The sequence below is a fragment of the Trichosurus vulpecula genome, chromosome 6 (genome assembly GCF_011100635.1).
Source record: "Trichosurus vulpecula isolate mTriVul1 chromosome 6, mTriVul1.pri, whole genome shotgun sequence".
Lineage (NCBI taxonomy): Eukaryota > Metazoa > Chordata > Mammalia > Diprotodontia > Phalangeridae > Trichosurus > Trichosurus vulpecula.
In genome coordinates, this window is record NC_050578.1 from 271,047,391 (window position 1) to 271,074,699 (window position 27,309).

Consider the following 27,309-nt stretch of genomic DNA (forward strand, 5'->3'; position numbering starts at 1 on the left):
TCTCATCTATAAAAGGAGGGCCTTGAACAAGATGCCTCTAGGATCTGTCATGATTCCAGCAGTGTCCCTAGCAAACACCCCATTACCCCCAAGGGAGAGGCACACCTGGCTCTGGAAAAGAGGAGGTGGCTAGGGTTTAGCCTGGGTCAGGGTTGTCTATAGGGAGTTAGCTGAGGACCAAAGGATACAGCAGAGCTCAGGGAACCCTGACCCCAAATACCCTTCAGAAATTGACTTCATATGAGGAAGGTTGAAATAGTGCCTGGCCATGAAGCCAAGCACATTCTCCAAGTGGAAGACCATTGGACTGAGATTCTGAGGGTTCAGGCTTCTCTCTCTGGTCACACACACACACACACACAAAACCCTCCTCCCCATCCCTAACAAAACGCCTACAGGCCCTGAATGGCAAATCTAGGAAGGGAGGTCTACTTAATCTTAGGACACAGCATGGACCAGGAGAAGGAAGAGCTGAATTCTAATCCTGGCCCTATAACTAATTAGTTCTGCAGACTTGGACAAGTCACTGCCTCCCTCTAGGCCTCAGTCTACTGTATGTGTAAAGTGAGATTAGAGATGGTCACTAACTAGAGATGTTCCTTCTGGTCCTGATGGCTCATGACCAGGCCAACAGCCTGGGGCCTCGAATCCTCTCTGGCTTTTCTTTCCTGGGCTCTGATTCAGATAGATCCCCCGAGGGTGAACCAGAGGCCCCTGCCCTGCTCTTCAGAAAGGGGTGAGGGGTGGTCCTTGAATGATCACCCACATAACTTTGTGTGGGTTGCCATGCAGCCTTCCTAATGTTAGTGCTTTCGGCTGGTGGAGAAAGAGGGTGAGGGTAGGGGACAGAAACTGGCCAAAAAAAAGCCAAGGATGGAGAGGGGTGTGTGTGTGTGTGTGTGTGTGTGTGTGTGTGTGTGTGTGTGTGTGTGTGTGTGCGCGTGTGTAGAGAAGAATGAGAGAGAGAGAGAGAATTGTTGGGCTGGGTAGAGGTGACAGGAAGCTACTCAGGTTCATAGGAAAATCTCCATCCAGGTCATGGAAAAAAAAGAGTCCTAGCAGCTGGGGAAAGTCTCGAAGGGGGTAACCAAGCAAGAGAGAAGAGGACGCTGTGCCCCCAGGGCCTGAGGCTGCTCTACCAAGGCCATGAGATTACAGGGAAGAGCACTAGGTCTTGGCAGGTCTAATAATTTCAGCCCAGGCCAACAACCAGGCCAGAAAAGGAAAAGTGCCATCTTGGGGGAGTGAGCCAGAATGGACATTCTGTTCCACCCAATAAGAATGATTTAAGCAGTTCCCATGTGCATGGCAGAGTCCAAGGCACAAGGATCACAAGGACAGAAATGAAAAAAACCATCCCTGCCTTCAAGGGGCTTACATTCTGCTGATTGCCGATGCTGAAATACATACATGAGGTCATTTGTCTAGGGGGCAGTTGTCCTCTATTCTAACTCCCCTGTTGGCTAGACATGGCACTCTCTTGCTGGGGATGGAGGAAACAGTGCAATGAGCCCTGATGATCAATCAGGGTAGAAGCAGCTGGCTGGGCCTCTGGGTGGTTGGAGCGATCTCCTCCATCCCTCTGGCCCATGTTCTCTCTCCCACACCCCTCAGGGTGGGCAAGGCTGGTGAAGATGGGGTGAGATGCAGTTAGACCCAAGGGAGGACCCAGATTTATGGATCTTCCCATTTCTTGGACTTGTCCTTGTTCAAGAAGAAGAATGCTGAGGTAGAAGATCCACACATCCCTCCTCCATTTGTAGAAGTACTCTGATATAACAGAAAGAGCACCAGATTTAGCGTCCTAGGACCTGGGTTCAAATTTTTGTTTTGCCATTATGGTCTGTTTCCCCAATAATCTAACGATGGACTTGGACTAGATGTCCGCTAAGGCCTCGTCCAACCCCAGAACCGCTGGCTCCCAAGTCCTGTGTTCTCTCCACTTGGTCAGCCACCCTACCTCTGCAAAACAAGGAGGTTGGGTAGCATGATCCGCAAGACTCTTCCAGCTCCAAGTTCTATTTCTTGGGCCTGGCCAAGTCCAGAGAAATGGGAATGGTCACAAACTGGGGTCCTCCCTGCAGCCCACTCCATTGGTGCCCAGTCCCACTGGACGCTCACTCAGAGGAGAGGAAGCATGGGACAGAGGGATGGTTGATGTCATGCTCTCCCAAACCATGCAGAAGCCCACCCAATGCCAGATCCTGGAGACTGATCAGAGGGACAGACTGTAAGGCTGTTTCCGCGACATCAGGATCTCAAAGACTGATACAGCCCTTTACAGTTAGCGAGGTAACTTCTATTTATCTCGTTTGAGCCTCAGCTGCCTCACGAAGTAAGGACCTACCCGGGCCTTATACTTATTTAACAGGTGAGAAAACAGAGGCTTGGGGGAGGTTAGCAGTTTGTCCATAGGCACACAGTAGGTAAGGATTGATGAGATTTGAACCCAGGACTTTTTGACTCTAAATTCAGCCATCTAACCACTATTATAGTCTGAGGCCTTGTACCATCTGCCAAGTTTAGAACAAAGAAGGCAGGGAGGAAATGCAGCGACTCTAAAAAGTACAATGGGAGGCCCTCGGATGTCGTTAGCTCGGATGTCACTTCCTTGGCCTCAGTGAAGAGACACTAAGCCCTCTCCTCTCCCTGGGGAGACAATCTCCTGCCCTGGAGCTAAAGGGATAATCCGGTGGCCTGAGAAGTTTCCAGGGGGATCAACAGTGGCCTGAGCCTCTCAGCTTCTGCCCGGTAGCTCCACATCATGGACGTCCATGTGCAGGACCAGCAGGGACAGTGCCCTGTGTCCACAGAATGGGAGGAAGGATCAATCAGACCCCTGAGATCTGAGAATACACTGGACCAGTCAAACCAGAAACAATGGAGTATTTGGGGGAGAGGTACCAGAACTACGACTTCACTGGCGTAGGGAACTCCCAGAGCAGAACCTTCCCCTCCAGATGCACATTAGCACCTGCTCAGCAACTCATTAAAAGTCTCAAAAAATCAATGGGTTGTGACTTGTCCAAGGTCACACAGCTAGTGAGTTACAGAGGTTAAGTGAGATTCAGGTGGGGGTGTCCCTTTCCAGGGAGTCCTAGCTCCCCAGCCTAGGTTATCAAACCTTAGCCGACCTGCCTCTTATCTGATAAGAGATCTACAAAAAAAAAATCCTGCTCTGCCTCAGTTTCCCCCAGCATCTCTCTGTCCATCTGTCCAGTTCATGGGTCATAGATTTAGAGCCAGAAGAGAACCTTGGAAGTCACCTAATCTAGTCCCCTCATTCTGCAGATGATAAAACTGCAGCCTAGAGAGAGGCGGAGTGACTGGTCCAGGGTCATTACTTCCATTGCTTTTCCCTCTTGCTACACTCCTTTCAATTCATTTTCTGCTCACATTTCCTTGATGACTTTCCCATCAAATATTATTCTTTTTTCAACTAACAAATACTTATTTCTTCTTCCTCCCACTTCCCCCTTCCCGATTTTGAAAAAGAAAAACATAACCCTTGTTGCAAATACGCAGAGTTGAGCCAGAGGGCTAGACAAATGATGGCACGTGGCTGTGATGAATACTCTGATGTTACAAGAAATGATGCAAAGGATGGCTTCAGAGAAGCCTGGGGATGACCTGTCTGAACTGAAGCAGAGGGCAGTGAGTAGGTCTTTTGGATAGCTTACGTATCATTTCTTATGTATAAGTCATCGCGGGAGATATGTTTCTGCCAAGATTGGAACCCGGGTCTGGTGATGCCAGGGAGAGTGAACCAGCTCTGGCCAATGGGTAAAGGATGGTTGCTGTGTGCCTGAGGTGGGAAGGGCAGGGGAGGGGAGGGTCCCAGCTGCAGAGCGAGCTCTATTGGCTCTGTTGAACCAATGGGAAGTTGCCACAGCCTTAGCTCGCTCATGGGCCAAGAGAATCTGCCCTTGAAGGCCAACTTATAGGAGCAATATGCCCAGAGAGGAGAGCCCTAGAGACAAGTCAGAAGACCCAGCTTAGTATCCCTAGGGTATGACGGTGGACTCTTGACTTAGCCTCAATGGGCCTCAATTTTTGTAGCTTCAAAATGGGTAGGATCATCCCAAATCCCGTCTCCGTATTAGAAGATGTTTTGAGGAAGTTGTACAAATGGAAGTAATTTGACACAAAGTTTATCTGTGTGTGTATCTGTAGGATTCCATCTCTTAGGATGCTGAGTCCATTCACTGGTACAGATCACAATCCTTTCCATCGATCATCAGTTAACAAGCATTAATTGCCTACTATGTGCCTAGTCCTATGCTAAGTGCAAGGAACGCAAAAACAAAAATGAAACAGGCTCTGCTCTCCGTCGGGGCAAACAGTCTGTACACAGTTAAGTTTCTTGTTGTTTTGTGACCAGTTGCGTCTGATTCTTTGTGACTCCCGCTTGGGGTTTTCTCAGCAAAGATGCTAGAGTGGCTTGTCATTTTCTTCTGCAGCTCAGAGGAAATCGAGGCAGACAGGACAAAGCAACTTGCCCAGGGTCACACAGCTAGTACATATCTGAGGTTGAATTTGAACTCAGATCCTCCTGATTCCAGGGTCAGTGCTCTACCCACTGCACCACCTAGCTGCCCACACATATAAGGGGATGAAAATAAATATGAGTTCATTTGTGAGGTGGTGAGGAGGGAGGGCTCACCAAGCATGGATGGAATGTCTGGTGGGGAAAAATCTCACCTTCTGTGACTCTGCAGCGCAGCTGGTGCAGAGACAGATGGGAGATGGACTGTCCGGCAGGAGACAGGGCAGGAAGGCCAGCCTGGCTGGACACGGGTAAGGAGGCTGGACATGGAGCATGGAGCCGGACAGCGGAGGGCTTTAGATGCCAAAGGAAGGACTTTGTGTGTGATCCAGGAGTCAGAGGGCGCCACGGGGGCTTGTGGAGCAGGGGAGCGCCCCGCGCTGTAGGAAAATCAGAGGGTGGTTTTGTAGAGGGCCTTTGTGAGCTCCCATGAGCATCCCTCCAGTGACAGGCCTCTTTCTTCTTAGCTCTTCTGGTCTGATCCATTCAGCAGGCATTTGTACGGTTCATGTAGCTGGCATCTCTATAGTATTTTCATGTTTGCAAAGCACTTCGTAAATATTCTCTCATTTCATCCTCACGGCAGCACTGGGAAGCAGATCATTATCACTATCCCCATTTTATAGATGAAGAAACTGAGCCTGAGAGAGGTTAAGTGACAAAGGGTCACAGTGAGCAAATGTCTGAGGTGGGATTTGAACTCAGGTCTGCCTGGCTCTAGAGGTGGTGCTCTCTCCACAGGCCACCTAACTACTAAGCACCAACTCCATGCCACGCCCTGGGCCTGGGGTTACAAAGACAGGGTCCTGCCTTCAAGGACCTCATGGCCTACCAGGGCGAGGTTTCTTCACCAGAGGCCATAGACTCCCAAGGAGCCCTTGGATGGATTTGGGGGATTCATGTGGGTAGAAAATGACCTCTTTTATTTTCTTTATTTTGTTTTCACCTACCTCTAAATGAAATTTAGCATTTTCTTCCATCATGAATGTAAGTGACAACAAATATTACTTTGCAAAGGGGTCAGTGGGCTTCACCAGACTGCCTAAGGGGTATATAACTCAATAAGCACATACACTCTTGAGATCCTTCAGGGCAGAGACTGTGTCTTTCTTCCCCCAGTGATTAGTAGGTAAGAGGTACTTAATAAATGCTTGTTGGTTTGCATTAGACCAGCGTAGTAGGTGCATAATGATTGCTTCTTGACTGACTGATGATGAGTTGGGAAGGCAGAGAACACAATTGACCCGGGGACCCAGTGAATCAATGACTAGGGACATATAATCCGTCACCAGGCAGGCCTTTCTTTGCATCTTCAGGGCTCAGCATGGGGCCTGGCACCTGGGCTTAATAAATGTTTGTTGACTTGACCAAGGCCAATCCAGCTCGATGGGACTCAGTGGTTCTTGTGCTCCATTGATAGAGTCTTTGAGAAGCCAAGAGATCACCTCCCAAAGTCCAATGTGTTCTTGGAGGAGCAGCCCCTCTTAGCTCTCCAATGGGAATGGGCAGTCCATCAACAAACACTTACTAAGAGCCTCCCTACTATGTGCCAGGCACTCTGGCAGGGGAACCGAGAACAGGCAATCCCTTCTTTCAAGAGGCGCCCAGTGTAATGGGAAAGCTTGGCATAGTGGAGACAGTGCTAGGCATGAAGTCTAGGTACAAGTCCTGGCCTCCAATAATTACTAGCTGCGCGATCATGGCCAAATTGCCTCATCCTCCTGAGTTCCATCTAGAGGAGGTATGTGTATATGTGTTCATACATGTGTGTTCCTACATAGAAACATGTGAATTTATACATAGAAACCTATCTATATATTTCTATATAGAACATGTCTATGTGTTTATATATAGAAACACCTGTGAATTTATATAGAAACATCTACATATTTAGATAGAGAAACATACATATACATTTATGTGTAGAAATACGAGCATTTATACACTGAAGTCTATGTATTTATATAGAAACACATATGTGAATTCATATTTATAGGGACATATATGCATTTAGATATGTCATTATATATAGAAACATACACATGTATTCATTTATCAAATATATACATTTATATATGGATTTATGTATTGAAACATATACACGTGTTTATATAGAAACAGGTGGATGTATCTGTACATAGAAATGTATTATTTATATGGAAACATACGTGTGTATTTACATATAAAACATGCCTATACTATGTAACTACACATATTTGGATACGTTGTGTGTTGATACATACCTGTTATATTTTATATGTGTATAAACACACATAGATATATTATACATACACACATACATGTGCCTATAGTACCTCCTTAATAGGGTTAAGGGACAGTCACTGGATCATTCTGCGAGTTCCTTGGCATAGAGAACTTCCAGATGAGGAAACTCCCCCCTCCAGTGCAGGTTGCTACCTTCTCTGCAGTCTCACAGTCTTCCTTGCCCAATGGGACACTGAGATGTTAGTGTCTAGCCCAGAGTCACACTGTCAGCACGTGCCAGATCGATGTTTGACCCAGGTCTTCCAGGTTTGGGGGCTGGCCCCATCCACCAAGCCACACTGCCTTTCTGCGGGTGTTGGGGAGGTTTCACCGAACCAGTGTTTGTAATGAGCTCTGCAGATTTAAGGCCCTTTAGAAATGGTGGCCATCAGGTCAGCGACCTTCCCACCGAGGAGTCAGTGGCAAAAGCACCCGACGCCATGATCGTGTCGGTTCTGCCTCTTCGACAGACACACTGAGTCATCTGGTGGCTCTCTGACAATCAAATCGTGGGCGCGCATCTATTAAGCGCCTACTACACACTAGACATGGGAGCTCCAAAGACAATGAAGGAGACAATCCCCACCTGAAAGGAACGTCCACTCTAAGAGACAGAGAAGGCTCAGGGCTCTTCGGAGCGTTTATTAAGCGTTTCCCATGTGCCAGGCACCGTGCGAAGAGCTGCCCGTGCAAAGAAAGGCAAAAAGCTAGCCTCTGCCCTCCCAGAGCGCGCATTCTACGCGGGAAGGCGGGTGCCAATCACTGGGTTCACCCCAGAGAGAGACAGAGTAGATGGGGGGAGGGGGGTGCTCTCAGAGGGAAGACCTCCTGCAGAAGGTGGCACGGAGCGGAGGCTTGAAGGAAGCCGGGGGCCGCAGCCACGTCAGGACTGTGGGGAGCTCCTCCCAGGCAAGGATTGTCGCCTTAGCTCCTAGCAATGTGATGGCCTCTAAATGAATGACTATTGGGTTGAAATGAATTTTGAAATGGTGGGACGGATCTGCAGCTGGCCATACTGGGCAAGTCGCGTCTCCTCTGAGCCTCAGTTTTCTCATCTATAAAGCGGGATAATACCGGCAGCGCTTACGCTCCCAGAACTTCAATCTATCCGTCCAACGGCAGGCCTTTATTAAGTACCTAGTACTTGCCAGGCAGTGTGCGAAGCACTGGGGAGGCAAATATTATAAAAAAGAAATAGTCGATAAACATTTATTTAGAGCCACAGGCATTGTGCTAGGCGTGGGGATTACAAATACGAAAAAATAAAGACGGTTCCTGCCCTCAAGGAGATTAACATCTAAGTGGAAAGATAGCATCCAAAGGGAAGCTGCAGACGGGGAGGGAGAAAGCAGGAGGCAGGAGACCCGGGCGCGGGGGCTCGGTGCAGACGTCAGTCAGAGAAGGCCCCAATGGGGCGGCCAGGTGAGAAATGACAGATGGTGGCTGCCTTCAGGACCTTGCATTCTCTCTTCCCCAGGCAGATACGGAGTAGATACAAGATAATTTGGGGGAGGAGAGAGAGCATGCGCAGCTGGGGTGGGAGGTGGGGGGGATCAAAAAAGGCTTCCTGTAGGAGGTGGCACTCAAGCTGAGTCTTAAAGGAAAATAGGGATTCTGAGAGGCAGAGGTGAGGACAGAGCTCATTCCTGACATGGCGGGCACCCTGGACAAAGGCCCAGAGGTGGGAGATGAAGGGTGTCACAGAGAACAGCAAGAAGACCAGATTGGCTTGGACCATAAAATGAGGAAAGGAGAATAATGTGCATAATGAGACTGGAGAGATTAATTTTAAAAAAAAAAGTATAATGGCTAATATTTTTAAAAAGTACCTACTATGTGCCAGGCTCTGTGCGAGGGTCTTTACAATTCTTATCTCATTTGGTCCTCAAAACAATCCTAGGAGGTGCTATTAATACACTCGTTTTACAGATTAGGAAACTGAGGCAAATTCAGGCCAAGTGATTGACCCAGCTAGTAGGCGTCCGAGGTTGGATTTGAACTCAGGTCTTCCTGATTCCCTATCCCTGGAATCTCCCTGCTGTGCCACTAGTTGTAAAGTGTTTTAATGAGATTGTGAGGCTCGTTATGTACAGGCTGTCCCAAAAGTTTTAGTTCAAGCTTATTAAATTTTAAATTAACATCAAACTCTTGAGACACCCTGTACACGCAGCACTTACCAACCTTCGGAGTGCCTATGATTATAGTTGTTGTAAGACTTTGGAGTCCTCATGTACACAAAGAGAGATTAGGATCATGGGGTCTTTTTCAGGTCTCATATCCTATGACTCTGGGCCACGCCCGTCAGGACATGGGGATGTGCAAAGGAGGAGGAACGTGGAATCAGAGGGGAGGGAATGGAGAGTGGGAGCTTCTTCTGGGGTCATGGGATCCTCGAACGTCAGGACAAGAAGTGACTATGGTCTAACCCCCTTATTTTATCGCTGATGAACTGGGGCCCAAAAGGGGCAGTAATTTATCCAAGGTCACACAGCTAATGGCCAGGGCACCAGGATCCCATCCTGACTCGTATGTGACTGTGCTTGTACCCTTGACCACAGAGTGCCAGATTCTGACCGCCAGAGCTACGGGGCCCAGAGTGGCCCTGCCAAAGATTCTGAGAGCTTGGCAGTACAGAGGGGGCCTGGCAGAGGCAGGCAGGCTGCAGGCTGGAGAGAGAGGAGTGGTACATTGTTAGGGCACTGGATGTCCATTCAGAGGACCTGGGTTTGAATCCCACCTCCGCTAATTAGGAGCTCTATGACCCTGGGCAAAGCCCTTCCCATCTTTGGGCTTCAGACTCCCCATCTAGCAAATAAGGGTTTCTCAGATCCTTTATAGCCAGGAGTGTGCTGAGAAATGTTTAACAACCAGCTCCCTCCCCCAAAATATACCCGTGACACACTCTTAAGTTTAATTGGCATTATTAATATTTTCTCCAGCACTTTCTTAAGTCTAGACAAACAACAAGACAATAGATAAAGCCCTGATTTGTAGCTCTTCCTGATTTTTGAGGTATAAATACTCATACTGACAATTTGACAATCAGCTCTCAAGAGCACACCTCTGCTTCTAGTTTTAAATCTAATGGCTCAGGAGGGGGCCCAAGCCTTCTCCTTAGTGCTCATCTTCAACTCTTGTTTGAGAATCAGAGAATGATGAAACTTGCCTCTTGGGCCTGGAGCTACTTTTTAAAAATGAATTATTGTATTTTTAAATTTAATTTAATTTATTTTTTGTTATGTTTTAAGTTCCAAACTGTCTCCCTCCCTCCCTACCCCACACCAGAGAATGCCACCATTCGGCCCAGATATACGTATGTATGGATATGGACATTTGTAAAACCCTACTACGCATGCTTCCATGTATTAGTTCTTTCTCTGGAGGTGGACAGCATTTTCCTTCAGAGATCTTTTGAGGTTGATTTAAATATTTATAATACTCATGATAACATGGTTGTTCAGAATGAATCTTTGGACAACAGTGTAGTTACTGTATACAACCTTCTCTTGGTTCTACACTCCACTCTTCACTATTTCATGCAAGTCTTTCCATGTTTTTCTAAAACCAACCAGCTCATCGTTTCTTACAGTGCAGCAGGGTTCTACAAAATCACATTCAGCCGTTCTCCAATTGATGGGCATCCCCTTGATTTCCACTTCTTTGCCATCATAAAAAGAGCTGCTATAAATATTTTAGAACATATGGGTTCTTTTCCTTTTCTCCTGAAGACCTTGGGAAACAGACCGAATAGTGCTTTTGCTGGGCCACAGGTCACACACAATCTTAGAACTCTTTGGGCGTCATTCCACGTTACTCTCCAAAATGGCTGGATCCTTTCACAGTCCCCCCAACAGTGAATTAGTGTCCCAGGTTTTCCACCTCCCCTCCAGCATTTGTCATTTTCCCTTTCTATTATTTTAGCCAATCTGACAGGTGTGATCTGGTACCTCAAAGTTGTTTTAATTTGCATTTCTCTAATCAATAGTGATTTGGACCACTTTTCATATGACTATATATAGCTGTGATTTCTTCATCCCAGAACTGTCTATTCATATCCCGTGGCTGTTTATCAATTGGGGAATGATTCATGTTGTTGTAGATTCAACAAAGTTCTCTATATCTTTGAGATATGAGGCCTTGATCTAAGAAACTGTCTATAAAAAAATCAGCCCAGCTCTTAAAAGGGGGCCTGGGCTTAGAAGTCACTGCCAAGAAGTGCCCCCAGATTGGGTCAGATATATGGCTAGGGCAGGCCTCAGTTGGTAGCCAGGGTTGAGGAGACCCCTACTTCTGCTCTGGCCACTGGTTAGGTTCTTCCTGACTTGGTGCAAACTCCTTATACTCAGAGCTGAGCAAAGGCTGTCATCAAGGTTGCTTTTGCCACAGGCTGGGGCTTGGACACCCATTCAGTCACAGGATGTCAGAGATCACCTAGTCCCACCCCAACATTTTATAGGTGAAACAGAGGCCTAGATAGAGGACATGACTTGCCCAAGGTCATCCAGCTGGTGAAGTACCATCACTCTGGTTCTCCAGCTTTGAATTTTACAAAACACTTTCCTCACAATTTCAACCAATATTGATTAAGCACATACTAGGTGCAGGGCATTATGCTGACACCCCTAGGAGGTAGTGAGCTCCCCCTCGCAGGAGGTCTTCTAGAGAAGCTGGATGGCCTCCAGGTAGGGATATTGTCAAGACAAAGGTACAAGTTGGGTCATGGCAGCTCTGAAGTTCCTTCCAGGTCTGAGAATTTTAAAAATTGACAAAAAAATTAAAAAGAGGTTGGGATCAGTGGGGTGTGAGGGCAAGAGCTCTAGATTTGACCTTAGAAGACATGGGTTCAAATCCTGGCTCTGTGTGACCTTGAGCTAGTCAGCCTCTCTGGGCCTTGGCTTCTCCATGAGTACAATGAGGAGGCTAGAAGAAATGGCCTCTATGGTCCCTTCCAACTCTAACTATGATCTCCTGAAGTGGACAAGCATTTATTAAACACTGTGGTGCTGAGGGCTGGGAATACTTGTTTGTCCTTCATTCTCGAAGAGGATCGAGACATCAGGGAGGTGATGTCGTGACTTGCAAGTGAATTGGATTTAAGTGAGGCCGGGCTGTGCAGGGTCACCAGCCTCACTTTCTCCTCCGGAGCCATCTGGGTTCAGTGGCCAGATATAGATCAGGACGACTAGAGACGGCCCTGGATGCAGTGGGGACCTTGGCCTTTCCAAGCTAAGGTCTTTAACAGGTCTCAGTTTGACTTTAATGATCTGTACAGGGCCTGTCCTTGATAAATGCCTTTTGAGTAATTAATAGAGTCATGGAGACAGAAATGGCGAACCACTCCAGTACCTTGCCAAGAAAACCCCATGGACAGTATCGTCCATGGGGCCATGAAGAGTCAGATACAGCCAAACAACAAAACTAACAAGTAGCTGGGCACAGCAGAAAGAATCTTAGATTGAAATCCAGAAGATCTGGGTTTCAGGCTAGCTGGCATACTTTGGAGTCTTTCCGTCTTCAGTATTTACAATATCTTATATGTTTATAGTGAGAACATTTTACAAACCTTAAAACATTCTATTCTCTATTTTATTTTGCTATCCTGTAAGTAATTAGGTGCCCACAGAACATATATGAGTGCAGTAGAAGGAGCTTTGGGTTTGAGCCCCAATTCTGGCACTTGGTTGCTGACTGGGAAACCAGTTGGACTCAATGAGTGTAAGATTACTTCCAGCTCTAAAACCTATGATAAGGTGAAGTAGTGCCCAGGACTATGCGGTCGGTGGTGGGGCAGGTTTGATGATCTCCAATAGGATGCTCCTTCTGCTACTACATTAGGCCTCCCATTAGATGGAGGCAGATAGAGCCAGCGTCTGCTCTGCCAGTTCTAAATTCTGAGACCCAAGAGTGACTAAAAGATGGAGCCCCGTCCCAAGATAAGGTTGGACTCTAGCTGTGGTGGCAAGACATCCTTGTTCTACCAACTAGAGGAGCACGCTTAGACATCCCACTGTTACAATGTTAGGATTAATATTAATATAATATTAGGATTACAACTGAAGAGCTGGATAGAACCTTTGGAGGCATCTGGTCCAGCCTGCTCCCTCAACTTAGAGACAAAGAAACTGAGGCCCAGAGAGGTTAAGTGATCTGTCCTGGATCACACAAGAGCCAAGATTTACACCCAGCCCTCTGGCTCAGGCCCGTTCTCAGAGGAACCAGGAGAACCTGAGCTCCATTTCGGGCCAGGACTTGATCTTTGTTGGACGGACTCTAGCTGATGTTTCTGTTCAGCATGACCAGGCCCCAGTGTCCTCAGATGTAAAAAGAGGAGACAGCACTCACTCCTTAGAAGGCCTAACCTGGGCTGCTGTGGGGAAAGAAGCATGGGCTTTACAATCCCAGCGGGGCAGGGTACACATCCTGGGTGCTTCCAAGTCTGCAAGGAGCTTGGCAGAGGGGCCTTGGTGTTTGAACCCCGACTACACCTCCCATCCAACAGGGAGGAGCTAGTACTGTGTCCATTTTCCAATGAGAAAGTGGAAGCTTAAGGTGCTATGTGGCTTGCCTGGGTCCCTCACGATTGCCTGCAGCACCAGCTCCTCCGCCAGGACACTGAGCCCTCTGGGCTCGGCCTTGGTGGTGTCTCGGTGCCCACCTCTGTGGGCCCCACCGTGACATAGTAGAGAGAATCTGGGGAGAGTCAGGGGTACAGCCTGGAGAGGCATGAAGTCATGGCTGGCCAGGGTAAGCTTCTCAAAATGGAGGTTCTGAGAGGAACTGGCCAATCGGAGGAGAGGCCCAGGAAGGCAGAGGGTGCTTCCAGTGTGGGAAGTCCAGGAGCTCAGGTTTGTATAGGTGAGAGAGAGACAGACAGACAGAGGCAGAAACAGAGAGAGACAGAGAGAGAGAGAGACAGACAGACAGACAGAGACAGAGAGACAGAGATAGAGACAGAGGCAGAGAAGAGATGGAGAGAGGGAGTCAGAAAGGGAGAGAAGGAAGAGAGGGAGGACCAGAGTCAGGAGGAAAGGTGGCAGTGGCTCAGTCCCTACCAGTCCCCTCCTCCCATCTTAGAGCCAGAGGTGGGGTGGATGTCAGAGGCCATCTAATCCAGCCCCCTTGTTTTATAGTGAGGAAACTGAGGCCATAGGTAATTTTAAGGGAAAAAACATGAGTGGGAGTGGGGAGGATGAGGAAAGACTTTATGAGCTGAAGCTGAGCTTTAAAAGAAAGTATGGATGGTAAGAGGCAGGAGAGAGAGGGAGTGCATTCCAGGCATGGAGGAGAGGAGGCAGGAATCAAGAGTGGGAAGTTTAGTGACTTCCCAAAGTCACAAAGGGAATCTGAACCCAGGTCCTTTGATTTGAGAACCAATGCTCTGTCCATTTGTATTACAAGGTATTCTGGTATGACAGTATTTGGTCCAGAAAGGATCAGGTGTGACAGCAGTCCCTGTCGCTAAGGGGACAGCTGGGAGCCACTGGAGATAGAAAAAAATTAATCCAAAAGAAACAAATGCCTAATGGCAGAATTTAAGGTAGTAAGGAAAATGTCTGGGGGCAGCAAGCCAAGCCTTCAAATTCCGCCCCCCATCTCTCTCTCTCTCTCTCTCTCTCTCTCTCTCTCTCTCTCTCTCTGTATGTGTGTGTTTCTCTCTCTTTCTCTCTCTGTCTTTCTCTCTCTCTGTCTCTCTTTCTCTCTGTCTCACTGTCTCTGTGTGTGTGTGTGTTTGTGTGTGCCTCTCTCTCTCTCCCCTCCCTCTCTTCCTTCTCTCCCTTTCTTTCTCCCTCTCTCCATCTCTTCTCTGTCTCTCTCTTTCTGTTTCTGTCTCTGTCTGTCTGGTTGTCTCTCTCACACACACAGACACACACACACGCATATGCACATGCACACTCACACACACATTGACACACTCTCATACACACACACACACACACACATTTGTAAGACCAACTCTGCCCATCAGAGCGAGTATTCCCCTGGCTCTGATGGATGGGTAACAGCTCTTACCCTGAAGGCTCTGGAATCAAGCAGGGATGGAAGTTACAGATGGCCATGATTTGCCTCCAGGGACTACGAAGGGAATGTTCAGAGGAAGAGGCTTCTGTGGGAGTCAGGCATGCTTTGGCCTGAAGGCCTGGGGCCTGGGGGTGGCACAGGCTCCCACGCCCAACCAGCCAATTCAGTCCTGGGCCTATAGATTGAAAGATGGGATTTGAAGACTTGAAGTTTCTTCTGGCTCTAGAGTTGGGGTCCTATCAATAAGGGTTTATTAAAGACGTACCATATGTCAGGCATTGTTCTAGGTGTCAGAGGTACAAAGACAAAAAACGAAACCAGGTCTGCCCTCAAGTGGCTTACTTTCTACTCAGAAGTGCCTCACCCGAGGTCCTTTGTCATGGAATCCCAGACTCTCTTCCAATACTTCCCGAACAAAGTTCCATCCCCTGCTGAGCCCCAGTTTCTCCATCTGTAAAGTGAGGAGCCCGGACCACAAAATCATCCACAATCCACTTGGAGACAGTCAGTGACAGGGAACTCACTATTTTCCAAACCTGCTCGTTCTACTTTGGGACATCAGGAAATGTTTGGGAAGGGGTTTTTTGGTGGTTGTTATTTCAACTAAGTTTGTTTTTGCCTCTTTCCTCTCTCTCCCTGACTCTGTTCTCTTCTCTGCAGTCTCTTCCTGTCATGGAGGACCACAGCAGCCCCCTTCAGGTGAGTAACATGGGGATTCGTAGTCTCAAGAAACTTACAGTGTCGAAAGGAAATTTGGGAGTGGTCTGACAGAGACACATCCACCCACTGTATGGAAACTGTACAATGTCACCCACACGCTACACCCATACCTTTGAGACACTCATAAGTTCAGGTCTGTGCATGAGTTCACGTTCACACTCACACGCTCACACCCACACACTCACACACTCATACTCACACACACACACCCCAACATAAATACTAGAATATTTATCATACAGAAGTCTCATAACTGTACTCACAGGTTCACACTGCATGGGGGAGGGAACACAATCCTTTCTTTTTCTCCATGAGATGCTTCTATGCAGTGCGTTGGGAAAACCCCAATGTTCCAACTGAACGGTGGCCCCTCTCTGGGCCTCAATTTCCCCACTGGTAAAATGAGAGGCCTGGACCAGAAGATCTCCAACTCTGAAATCCCATCATGCTCCTAGTGGAAAGACCAGGCTCTGGCATTTCCCAGCTGTATGAGATTAGACAATCTCTGGGCCTCTCGGGTTCTTCATTTGTGGGATGGGGTTGAGAACATCTGTCCTTCCCACTTCACAGGGCTCTTCGCCTGTTCTAAGGAGACGTATTTGTCTATTATTTAAAACTTGTTAGGAGTTAGGGGCCCAGAGAAAGGAAGCAGCCAGCCAAGGTTCCTAAAAGCACAGATTTAACAGTGGAATTGGAATCTACCCCACCCTCTCATCTTCAGAATTAGTACTGTGGGGGCTGCGGAGCCCAGCGATTCTCTAGCTCTGACCTTCTAGCCTCTCCTGCTCCTCTCTAGGGTCCCTCAGGGAGCTGACTGGCTCCAGCTCCCTATGCCAGGTACAGCTGGAGGTCAAGATCAACAATACAAAGAGTACTTTGTGCCTGGAGAGCAAGAAAAGGCAGGATCTGAGCGAGCTGTCCAGAAAGCTGGGTTTTGGGGCCGAGAAGACCAGACCCACCTCTGAGCACTCTGGGACAGCCAAACAACTGGTCTGTTCTTTCCACAATTCCAACAAGGACACAAACTTCTCCTTTCCACAGCTGCATGTGACCTGCCAAGGTGAGTCCCTGATACCTGGCGCCAGTGCTTCCTGAGCCCCTTCCCTAGGGAGAGAACCACAGCCTCCCAAATGTAAGAGTGGCCACTTCATCCAGCCTGTAGGCAAGAGGATCCCTCTAGAGCCAAGCCAGCCCTGAGCTTCTGCTGGAAGCCCTATGGGAAGTGGAGGCAGGGAACCCTGAGGCTGAGAGATCCTTGCAGACCACTCTCCCCCACCACCACCCCAGGACATTTGTATCCAAGGGAGCAGTTTGAGGTTGGAAGACATGGGCCCAAGTCCTGATTCTGCCTTTTAATTTGTTATTGGGTCATTTTTAGTCATATCTGACTTCTTTTAAAAAATGTTTATTTATTTCTAGTTTTCAACATTCACTTTTATAAGATTTTGAGTTCTAAATTTTCTCCCCACCTTCCCCTTCCCCCTTCCCAAGACGGCATGCAATCTGATATAGGCCATACATGTGCAATCTTATTAAACGTATTTCCATGTTAAGCATGTTGTAAAGAAGAATCAGAACCAAAGAAGAAAACCACGAGAAAGAAGAAACAAAAAGAGAGACAAAGAGAGAAAATGGCGTGCTTTGATCCACATTCGGACGGCATGATTCTTTCTCTGGATGTGGGTGGCATTTTCCATCATGAGTCTTTTGGAGTTGTCTTAGATCCTTGTGTTGCCCAGAAGAGCTGAGTCTATCAGCTCAGTGGCCATCATGCTATGTGGCTGTTACTACGTACAGTGGGTGTCTGACTTTTCTTGACCTCATTTGGGGTTTTCTTGGCAAAGACACTGCAGTGGTTTGTCATCTCCTTCTCCAGCTCATTTTACAGATGAGGAAACTGAGGTAAACAGGATGAAGTGACTTGTGCAGGGTCACACAGTAAGTGTCTGAAGCCAGGTCTTCCTGTTTCCAGGAGCAGTGCTCTATCCACGGCACCACCTACAATAGCTACAATTTATAAAGTGTCTTACACGTGTATCTCATTTTGTACTCACAACAACCCTGGGATGGGGGTGGTTTTGTTAACTCCATTTTACACATGAGGAAACTGAGGCCCAAAGGGGTCGCCCAGCTAATACATGTCTGTGACCTTATCTACAGAGACACTTCACATTTGCTGGCTATGTGACCCCGGGAAAGTCAGCTAATTTCTCTGAACCTGTTTCCTCATCTTTAAAATGAAGACAGGAATCCTCGCACTCGCTCTTCATAGGTGTGCCACGAGGGAAGGCATTTTAGAAATGTGTGTTAGATGACTTAGTATTGTTTCTGTGAGTCCTGCTTGGAGCAACAGGCAGCTAAGTGGCTCAGGAAGCAGAGCTCCAGACTTGAGTCAGGAAGCCCTGAGCTTGAGTTCTGCCCCTGGGCAAGTCACAGCCTCTGTTGGTCTCAGTTTCCTCACCTGTAAAAGGGGGATAATAACTGTATGCCCACCTCCCATTGTCTTTGTTAGGATCAAGTGAGGTAATATAAAATGCTTTGTCAACCTTAAAACCTCATAGGAATTTGAGCCAGCAGCGGCGGTCATCGGTCATCGTAGCAGTAGTAACAGTGGCAGTAACCACGGCAGCAGCAGCCCAGCTCATAGCCCAGGGATGGCTTGAGCTCTCTGTGCCTGAAGTATTCCTCGCTCTCTGGTGAACCTGGCAATGAGCTTCTCCAAATCTGGCCAGGCTAACCCTTGGAAAAGAAATCCAATCCTGCCCTCCACACCCAGAGAAAGGATTACGGCATCGGAATGCAGACTGAAGCAACTGTTGGCTCTCTCTTTTTAATTTGTTATTTTATTTTATTTTATTTTAGGTTTTGTTCCATCTTTCTCATGGTTCATTTCATCGGTTATAATTCTTCTTTACAACTTGACTATTGTGTAAATAAGTTTAATGTGAAGGTATATGTAGAACCTATAGCAGATGGCATGCCGTCTTGGGGGGAGGGCGAGGAGAGGGAAGGGGAGAAAATTTGGAACCCAAAAACTTGTGGAACTGAGTGTTGTAAACTGAAATAATTAATTAATTAAATGCAATCCGATCCCACCCCCAAAGCTCCTTTTCTCAAACCTGAACAGGCCTAGTTTCTTAAATCCCTTGTTCTAGATTCTTCCAAACATTAGGGATCTCCCTCCGAAATTGTTTAAGTAGATTATCATCTAATCAAGCATTATTAAACACCTACTCTGTACAGACACTGTTCTAGGCACTGGGAACACAGAGAGTGAACAGTCTTTGCCGTCAAGGAGCTGTGCCAAGGACCAGCAAAAGGCCAGTTTGACTACACTGGCATAGTACAAGAAAGTGGGGGATAGATGGTAAATTATAGTTTGTCCAGGAACTCGTCCCAGCCTAGTGGGACCTGTCAGAAGCTTCCACTTCCCTCAAGGGCCAGCACCAGGGAAGGGCTTTTGAGGATGGGCACTCCTCCACAGGTGAAATCTGGTCCCAGTGTCTATGGGAAGCATTCTCCCAGAAGAAGCATCTGCAGGGGTGGGGGAGGGGAAAGAGCCTATTTGTCCCTCATCTTCAGCTCCTCTAACAAAGGGCTGTGAGCTGAATGTGTGTACGGCAGACGAACCCTTGCCCTTCCTTGGCTCTACCTGTCCCCAGACAATTTCTATGACCTTCCCTGCCTGCTGTCTCTGAGTCTCTGTGCCCACCAGGCCTGGGGCCAAGGTCCTGCTTCATCATGTTACTCATCTAAGGCTTCCTCTCCTTTCAGAAGCAGTTCCCAAAGCACCTCCGCCCACCCCGAAGCCCATTGTGACTTCACCCAAGCCCACTGGTAAGAGCACTCCAGGCCTCCACCAGGCCAGTCGGGTCTCCAGGATAGAATGAGAATCCCAACCTGGGGACTCGGAGGATCTGTTCCTAGCGGGTGGCCTTTTCCTAGTCTTCTTCCGGACCGTGGGGCAGCAATGTCCCTACTTTTATTCCAGACAGCTTCATTGGCATCTCATTGAAAGTGTGTGGGGGGTGGCTAGGTGGTTCAGTGGATAGAGTCAGGAAGATCTGAGTTTAAATCCAGCCTCAAACACTTGACATTTACTAATCGTGTGACCTTGAGCAATTTGCTTAACCTCAGTTGCCTCACCAAAAAAAGAAGAAAGAAAGGAAGGAAGGAAGGAAGAAAGAAAGAAAGAAAGAAATAAAGGAGGGAAGGAGGGAGAGAAGGAAGGAAGGAAGGAAAAGAAAAGAGAAAGAAAAGAAAAAAGAAAGCTTATGTGGGCAGTGGATTTGAGAATCTGGGTTAGAATCCTGGCAGTGCCCCTGAATTCAGCATTGTGACTTTGGGCAAGTGCCTCCAGCCCCTGAGCCTCTGTTTCCCCTGCTGTTCATAGAACACATGGAGCTAGATAATTTCAGGGCTGTTGTCAAGCTCAAATAGGGGATGGATGTACAGGACCTTAGCCTGAAAAGGTCATGTTCAAATTCTGGGTGGGGACAGAGGGAGCTTGCATCCGTTGATGGGCAGCTGAAAAGGAGGAAGAATGAGGCCCGAACCCCACATCTGCCATCCAACCATTGTGACCTGTGACAAGTCCTTTACTTTCTCCAGACCTCAGCTTCCTCATCTGTGGAAGGAGCAGTTTGGACTAGGCAGCCTCTAAGGTCTCCCCCCTTAAGGTCGCATGACTCATCCATCCTGGGCTCCACCCACTTCCACCTTTGCTGCTGTGAGCAAGAATGGGGAGAGGCTTATTTTGGGCATCCTTCAACATTGGTGGAGGTTCTTCTAGAATGGGGCCATGTTCTGGGGACCTTTGAGTTTCTGCTCTTCTAGAGAATCAGGGCGTGGGGCACCTTCACCCCTGTGAGACACAACCAAACCGTAACTAGGAATTTATGAACCTGGAGCAAGAACTACAAGTCATATTCAGTTATAGAGGAGAAGGAAAAGGAAGCAAAGACCCCAGGACATTTTCTAAAGGCTTCTCTGTGTGTTATGGGGAGGGAGGGGGTGATATCACCTCAGTTTCCCATCTAGTAACTTCCTATTTTGAGGAACTGTTCTTGCCAAGTAGGAGCTAAGCACTGTTGTTCCTAGCCTCCTGAAAGACTGTCAGGTGTTGGTCCACCCATTCTGACTTCAGCTCCCTGGAGCATTGACCTGATTGGGCCCCCCTCTCCTCTTTCAATACTGTTCTGCTCCACACTGACCGGGTATCCAGAAAGTGCCTTGGAATAGTGGAGGGGACAGACAGAGTGGAGATCAGTGATCAGTGGTAGAGAGAAAAGGCAGATAAATGGAGGCAATACAGAATGATTGGCATCAGTGAAGGATGGGATCAGAGGTACAATCGGTTCATCATTAGGTCCTCATAGCCCAAGCTTCAGTTAAATGTTTGAGAATCCCAGTCGGGAACCTGCCACTAAATTCCATCTCCCAGCCTTAGTTGACCCATCTGGGAGATGGACTCCCCGATCTCTCTATCCTATCTCAACCTGAGAAAGGGCATTTCTGCCCCCTTCCACTGGTTCTTCATCTCCTCCCCTTCCCCTTTGGGTTTTTTCCCTCATCTTTCTCCCAGGCCCTCCGAGGTTCTTACTGGTGGAGGGGAAGGAGAAACTCCGATGTGCAGGCATAGTTGAGTTCTACAGGGGCACTATAGGGGGGAGCATCTGTTACGAAGAAAAGACTTGGACCACAGCCCTGGGCGACAAGATCTGCCAGGACCTGAACTGCGGCACCTTCCTGACTCATCTGGACCCACCAGCAGAGAAGAAAGACTCAAGGAATCCTGAAGGACTCAAAGCCTTGCCGATCCTCTGGGCAGTCAAGGGTCCTCACAGAGACCTGGTGGACCAGGTCTTCGAAAAGGAGAAGAATTGTCCAGGAAACCGAACCATTTCCATCGTCTGCTCTGGTGAGTGTCGCACCCCGCCCACACACACACCCCGCCCCACCTCAGTTTTCTCTTCAGTGAAATGAATGCATTGGATTTGAATAGTTTCTGAGGTTCCTTCTGACTCTAAAGTTCTTTCATTCAGTCAGTCGTTATTAAGCACCTACTGTATGCAGAGCCCAGCACAAAAGGAAGTATAGGAGCTCACAGCCTAGACAGGAGCTAAGAAGGCAAAAGAGAGAATTATCACAATATTACATGAAGCTCAAAAGGCACAAAGCAAATGCTACATGAAATCTAATGGGGGGACGCCTTCAAGATTAGGAAAGGCTTGGGGCTCAGTGGGGTGGGGGTGGGGGGACGACTGGATTGGGTTAAAAGCCAAACAGCCAGCAGGCAAAGAGTGAGAGGGAGGATATTCCAAGAGGTGAACAGCACAAATGGAAGGCCAGAGGCAAGAGGGCAAACTGGGGCCCCAGGGCCAAGAGCAGGACAGTTTGGGCCAAGCCCAAGTCAGATCAGCCTAGACCACACTGTAGTGCCAAATTCGGTTCAATGTTTCCTGACTCCAGACTGCATGAGCATGTGGAAGGAGTGTCAGATGGGGAGTCTGAGGACCCAGGTTCAAAGCCTGTCTCTGATGCATTGGCTCACAGGAACATAGGGTGAGAGCTGGAAGAGACCTCAGAGGTCATTGAATCCAACGCCCTCATCTTCAATGTTTACACTTTCCATTTCATTGATGTATTTTATTTTTACATTATAAACATTTATTGATTCTTCTCACTTCCCGAGAGGTCTCTTATAACAAAGTAAAACTAATAATACAGGGACCTCATCTGAAAATGAATGTAACTTTTCACATCTGCAGCACCCCATCTGTCTATTTTAATTGTTGGGGTTTTTTATTTAACAGATATTTATTTTCTCTTCCACCCCCTGTTCTATTAAAAAAAAGAAAATTTCTTGTAATAAATATGCATTGTCAAATTCATATGCATAATGGATATCTTATTTCTTTCTTGCTGAATAGGTGGGGGAGGAGATAAAGAGGCATAACAATACAGATTGAAGGGACAGAGAGAATTTGGAATTGAAAATAAAAATTTAAATTAAAAAAAAAAACAAAAACACAGAGTCAAGCAGAACAAATTCCCCTAGTGTCTATAAACACATAAATGCATGCATATACATATGTGTGTATATATGTGTGTATGTATATACATATATATATGTCTCATTCTACACCCTAACTTCCTCACCTCTGTGTAATGGTGGCATGCTTCATCACTGGTCCTCTGGAATCATGGATGGGTGTTGTATTGGTCAGAGTTCTTACAGCTTTCCAAGTTGTTTGCTTTTACAATGTTATTGTCATCATATCTTTTTGTACTGGTTCTGCTCCTTTCAGTATTCATCAGTTTATAAAGGTCCTCAAAATTATTCATATTTATAATATTGATCTTATAATATAAATTGTCCTGGTTCTTCTCACTTCACTCTGCATCAGTTCATAGAAATCTTTTCATGTCTCTGAAATCATCTACTTTTTCCTTTCTTACAGCACAATCATACTTCCTCACATTCATATACCGCAATTTATTCAGCCGTTACTCAGTTAGTGAGCAGCCTCTTAATTTTCAGTATATTTGCCAACAAGCACACATACACACACTCCTGCTACAATTACCTATGTTTCTACAAAGAGTACTTTTTCCTTTTTCTTTGATTTCTCTTGGGTATAGGACTAACAGTGTTATAGCTGGACCAAAGGGCATGCACCGTCTAATAACTTTTTGTGTATAATTCCACCTTGTTTTCCAGAATCGTTATACCCATTCATAGGTCTACCAACAGTGTATCAATGTGCCTGTTTTGCCACAGCCCCTCCATCATTTATTTTCCTTTTTTTGTCATCTTTACCACTCAGATGGGCATAAGTTGGGATCTCAAAATTGCTTTAATATGCATTTCTCTAATTAGTAGTGGAGAATTGTTTCACATGGCTATATATATGTAGCCTGGATATCTTCTTTGTTCATATGAACTGCCTGTTCACATCCATTTATCAATTGGAAAATCGCTCTTTTTCTTATAAATTCATATCAGGTCCTTATATATTTTGAAATTATATCATTATCAGAGAAAATTGCTTCAAAAATTTCCCCAGTTAATTGTTTCCCTTTTAATCTTAGATTTATTTGCACAAAACCTTTTTAATTTTATAGAATCAAATTTCTCCATTTTATCTTCTATGACTCTCTCCTATTCTTTGTTTGGTCCTGAACTTTTCTCTTACCCACAGATCTGAGAGGCAGTTTTCCTGTGTTTCTCTAATCTGTTTACATGTGATGCTTTATATCTAGATAAAATCCCCATTTAGAGCTTATCTTGGTAGATAAGGTGTGAGTCATTGGTCCTTTTAATGCCAGTATAGCACACACTCTATCAATGCAGGAAGGGGTGGTCACAGAAACAGTAAATGTGCATCCTTAGTCCCACTGACTCCAGAGCCAGCGATCTCTCCTCCATAGTACCCTGCCCCCATTGGTGGAGATGCTGGAGCGGAGGACAGACAGGAAAAGACACTAGCATAAAGGAGGATTGACAGGCGGATGTACTAATTGAGAAGGAACCCTGGGGCACTGGCCCTAGAGTCAGCAGGACCTGAGTTCAAATCCATCCTCAGACATTTATTAGCTGTGTGACTGTGGGCAAGTTGTTTAACCCTGATTGCCTCTGAAAGAGAGAGAGAGAGAGAGAGAGAGAGAGAGAGAGAGAGAGAGAGAACCCTGGCAATCAAATCTGCAGGTAGAAGGTACCTCAGAGACTGTAGACCTGTGGAAGGAAGGCAATCGGATAGATAGACTTCATCGCTGGGGAGGAGGGGGCGGGGATTCATCTATGTGATGCTTCCATCTTCTTGACATGGGATGTGAAAACTGAGCTGAAAAGCTAGGAGGGGTTTGCGGGAGAGGGACAGGGCTGGATGACATAGGTCTGGGGCTCCAGACTACTGCTTGCCAGAAGACAATCAGCCAGCCATGATTATTCCTTCACTTTCTCTTCTCCCCAACTCTTCTCATTTCAGATTTCCAGCCAAAGGCGAAAAGCAGACTGAAGGGTGGAAACAGTCCCTGCAAGGGCATCGTGGAGGTGTACTTTGAGGGTCAATGGAAAGTCTTGTGTGGAAAAAAGAACTGGGAAGAGGTGTGCCATGAGCAGCATTGTGGGAGCCTAATCTCTGAGGACATATCTCAAAAATCACCATCTGCCACATCCAGCATGCTCTACTGCCCACATAGGAACCTCTCCCATTGCTACACATTCGGTGAAGGAGACCCATCTTGCAAAGGCACAATGATTGAGTGTAAGCTGGGAAACCAACCATTCCCTGATGGTTGTGCTTCATCTGGTCTTTCTCTTGGGGAAATGGGGAGAGAACAGCTTTTCAGGATAGGGGGATTGAGGCAACCAGTAGCCAACAAGAAAGTCAGCATGGATTAAGTGGATCCTATGTGCCAAGCTCTGTGCTAGGCTCTGGGGACACAGACAAAAAACAAATGAAACAATCCCAGTTCTCAAAGGGCGTCCATCTAAAGAGACTGGTACCTTAAGGGCAGGCTGTATAGAAGTTAAGGCATGAAGAGTCCATGAATAGATAATAGATAAGAATTTTTTGGATAGAAAGATAAATGTCAAAAATGAAAATATTGCATAATTATATTAATAAACCAGGAAAAGTCTTTGACAAACGCAGTAGCCATTTATACTTAAAAAAGCCAACAACAACACTAAAAAGCACAAGAATAAAAGGATCTTTCCTTATTGGGATCAAAAGTACCTAAAAGCAAAAACTAACATCATTTGTAATGAACAAACACTAGAAGCTTTTCCAATAAAATGAGGGGTAAACCAAGGATGTCCATTGTCTGCACCGCTATTTGATATAGTGTTAGAAATGTTTGCTGCATCAATGAAACAAAAAGAATTAGGGGAATAACTATAAGCAAAGGAGAGAATAAAGTATCTCTCTGCGTCACAATGGCTGAGCTAGAGAATCCCAAATATTCGATATAAAATTAATTGAAACAATACCTTTAGTAAAGTAGCAGGATAAAGGAAAAAACTTACAGAAATTATGAGCTTTTCTTTATTTTAATAAAAAGATGAAGATAGGAGAAATTACATTCAGCATAGTTAAAAATGCACGAAAATATTTGGGTGTTAACCAGCCAAGACATACTCAGGACTTATATAAACACAACTACCAACAGTCTTTACAAGTATAAATGATTGACTGGTGGGTGGTAAGCAAATAGATTAAAATCTCCATCAAAAGATGGGGAGCAGATATAAGAGAAAAAGACAAGCAGCAGATGATAGACATACACCTAGCACGTAATAAATAGTCGCTCATTTGCAAGTTGATGTAGACACGATAGATACCCTTTCCATTGCACTTGTGAGTTATGGGGTGTCAGAAACTCCAGCAGGTTCTCCTGGGACCCCCCCCCCAACCAGTGTGAGGGGATGAGAAGTCACTGGATTTGATGACATCTTGTCTTACTGTTGATGTCTCAGGAGGAGAGAGACTAGCAATTTGGTACCCCAGACAAATTTCTCCTGGGACAAATAATGGGGGTGAAAGACAAGACCTCAGGTGGGGACCTCAGACCTCAGGACACAGGATCTCATGAGAGGAGATCCCAGGAGACCATTCTATGGTGAGAGAGACATGACCCCCCAGATACTAGTTCTCATGGACAGGGACAACTAATGAAATTGCCCCCCCCGCCAGGAGAGGGAGTTGGGGGGAGAACACTTCAGGCATAGCTTGCCAAGAGGAGGAACCATCTCCATCTGGGCTTCCTGTTTTAACAAATTACTCATTCTCATTACTCCTAAACTCAGTTGTTTCTATCTACCAGAGGAGTACAAATGTAGAATATCCTCTAAATTTCAGCTCCCTGGGACAAAGGCCCATTTGCCCTGCCCTAGTTAGAACTCTACTCCATGAGATCAAGATTCAATACTAACACCATTGTCTTTTCTCAGGCCAGGACCCAAATGCAGCTGGGCCTGGGGCAGGGACTGTGATGAGCATCATTCTGACCTTCATCCTCATAGCAATCCTCTTAGCGACATGTGGGCCTGTGGCCTACAAGAAACTAGAAAAGAAATGTAAGTAGTGGATTCCCTAATCCCACACAGCTTCTTTCCTCTGCCCCTCTGGAACAATCTCCCTTTTCTCCCATTCTCCTGCCTCTGCCTTTCTTTCCCTCTTTGTTCTGGGCTCCAGTCGCTAACAAGTTCTATGTGTATATGTGGGTGTGTGTGTGGGTGTGTGTGAGAGAGAGAGAGAGAGGGAGATAGAGAGAGAGAGAGAGAGAGAGAGAGAGAGAGAGAGAGAGAGAGAGAGAGAGAGAAAATGAGAGAAAAACAGAAAGAGAATTAGAAAAATGGGGGGAGAGACAGAGAGAGATGGAGAGGAAGAGAAAGAGAAAGAGAGGAGAGAGACAAAAAGAGAGAGAGAGAGACTGAGAGAGGAAGAAAGAGAGAGAATGAGAAAAAATAGAGAAAAAATGAGAGAAAAACAGAGAAAGTGAGAAAAAACAGGGGGGAAAGACAGAGAGAGACAGAAAGAGGAAGAAAAAGAGAAAGAGAGACTGAGAGAGTCAGAGGGAGGGAGAGAGAGAGAGAGAGAGAGAGAGAGAGAGAGAGAGAGAGGGATGAAGGAGAGAGACAGACTGAAGCTATGAGAGAGACAGAGACAGAGACAGTGAGACAGAGAAAGACAGAGATCTTGGGTAAATCATGACCCTTTTCTGGCTTTCCCTTTTCTCATCTGTCCAATGGA

General features: G+C 46.6%; 1 protein-coding gene across 2 annotated transcripts in view; it reads left to right on the forward strand.

Moving 5' to 3' along the window:
- CD5 (CD5 molecule) overlaps window positions 1-27,309 on the forward strand; it is a 35,940-nt gene that overhangs the window by 1,191 nt on the left and 7,440 nt on the right. For both annotated transcript variants that reach the window (XM_036763306.1, XM_036763307.1), the window contains exons 2-7: window positions 15,491-15,529; window positions 16,347-16,610; window positions 19,325-19,387; window positions 21,135-21,470; window positions 24,541-24,819; window positions 26,508-26,633. In XM_036763306.1, the coding sequence (XP_036619201.1) occupies window positions 15,491-15,529; window positions 16,347-16,610; window positions 19,325-19,387; window positions 21,135-21,470; window positions 24,541-24,819; window positions 26,508-26,633 (1,107 nt within the window). The remainder of the gene's footprint in view (window positions 1-15,490; window positions 15,530-16,346; window positions 16,611-19,324; window positions 19,388-21,134; window positions 21,471-24,540; window positions 24,820-26,507; window positions 26,634-27,309) is intronic.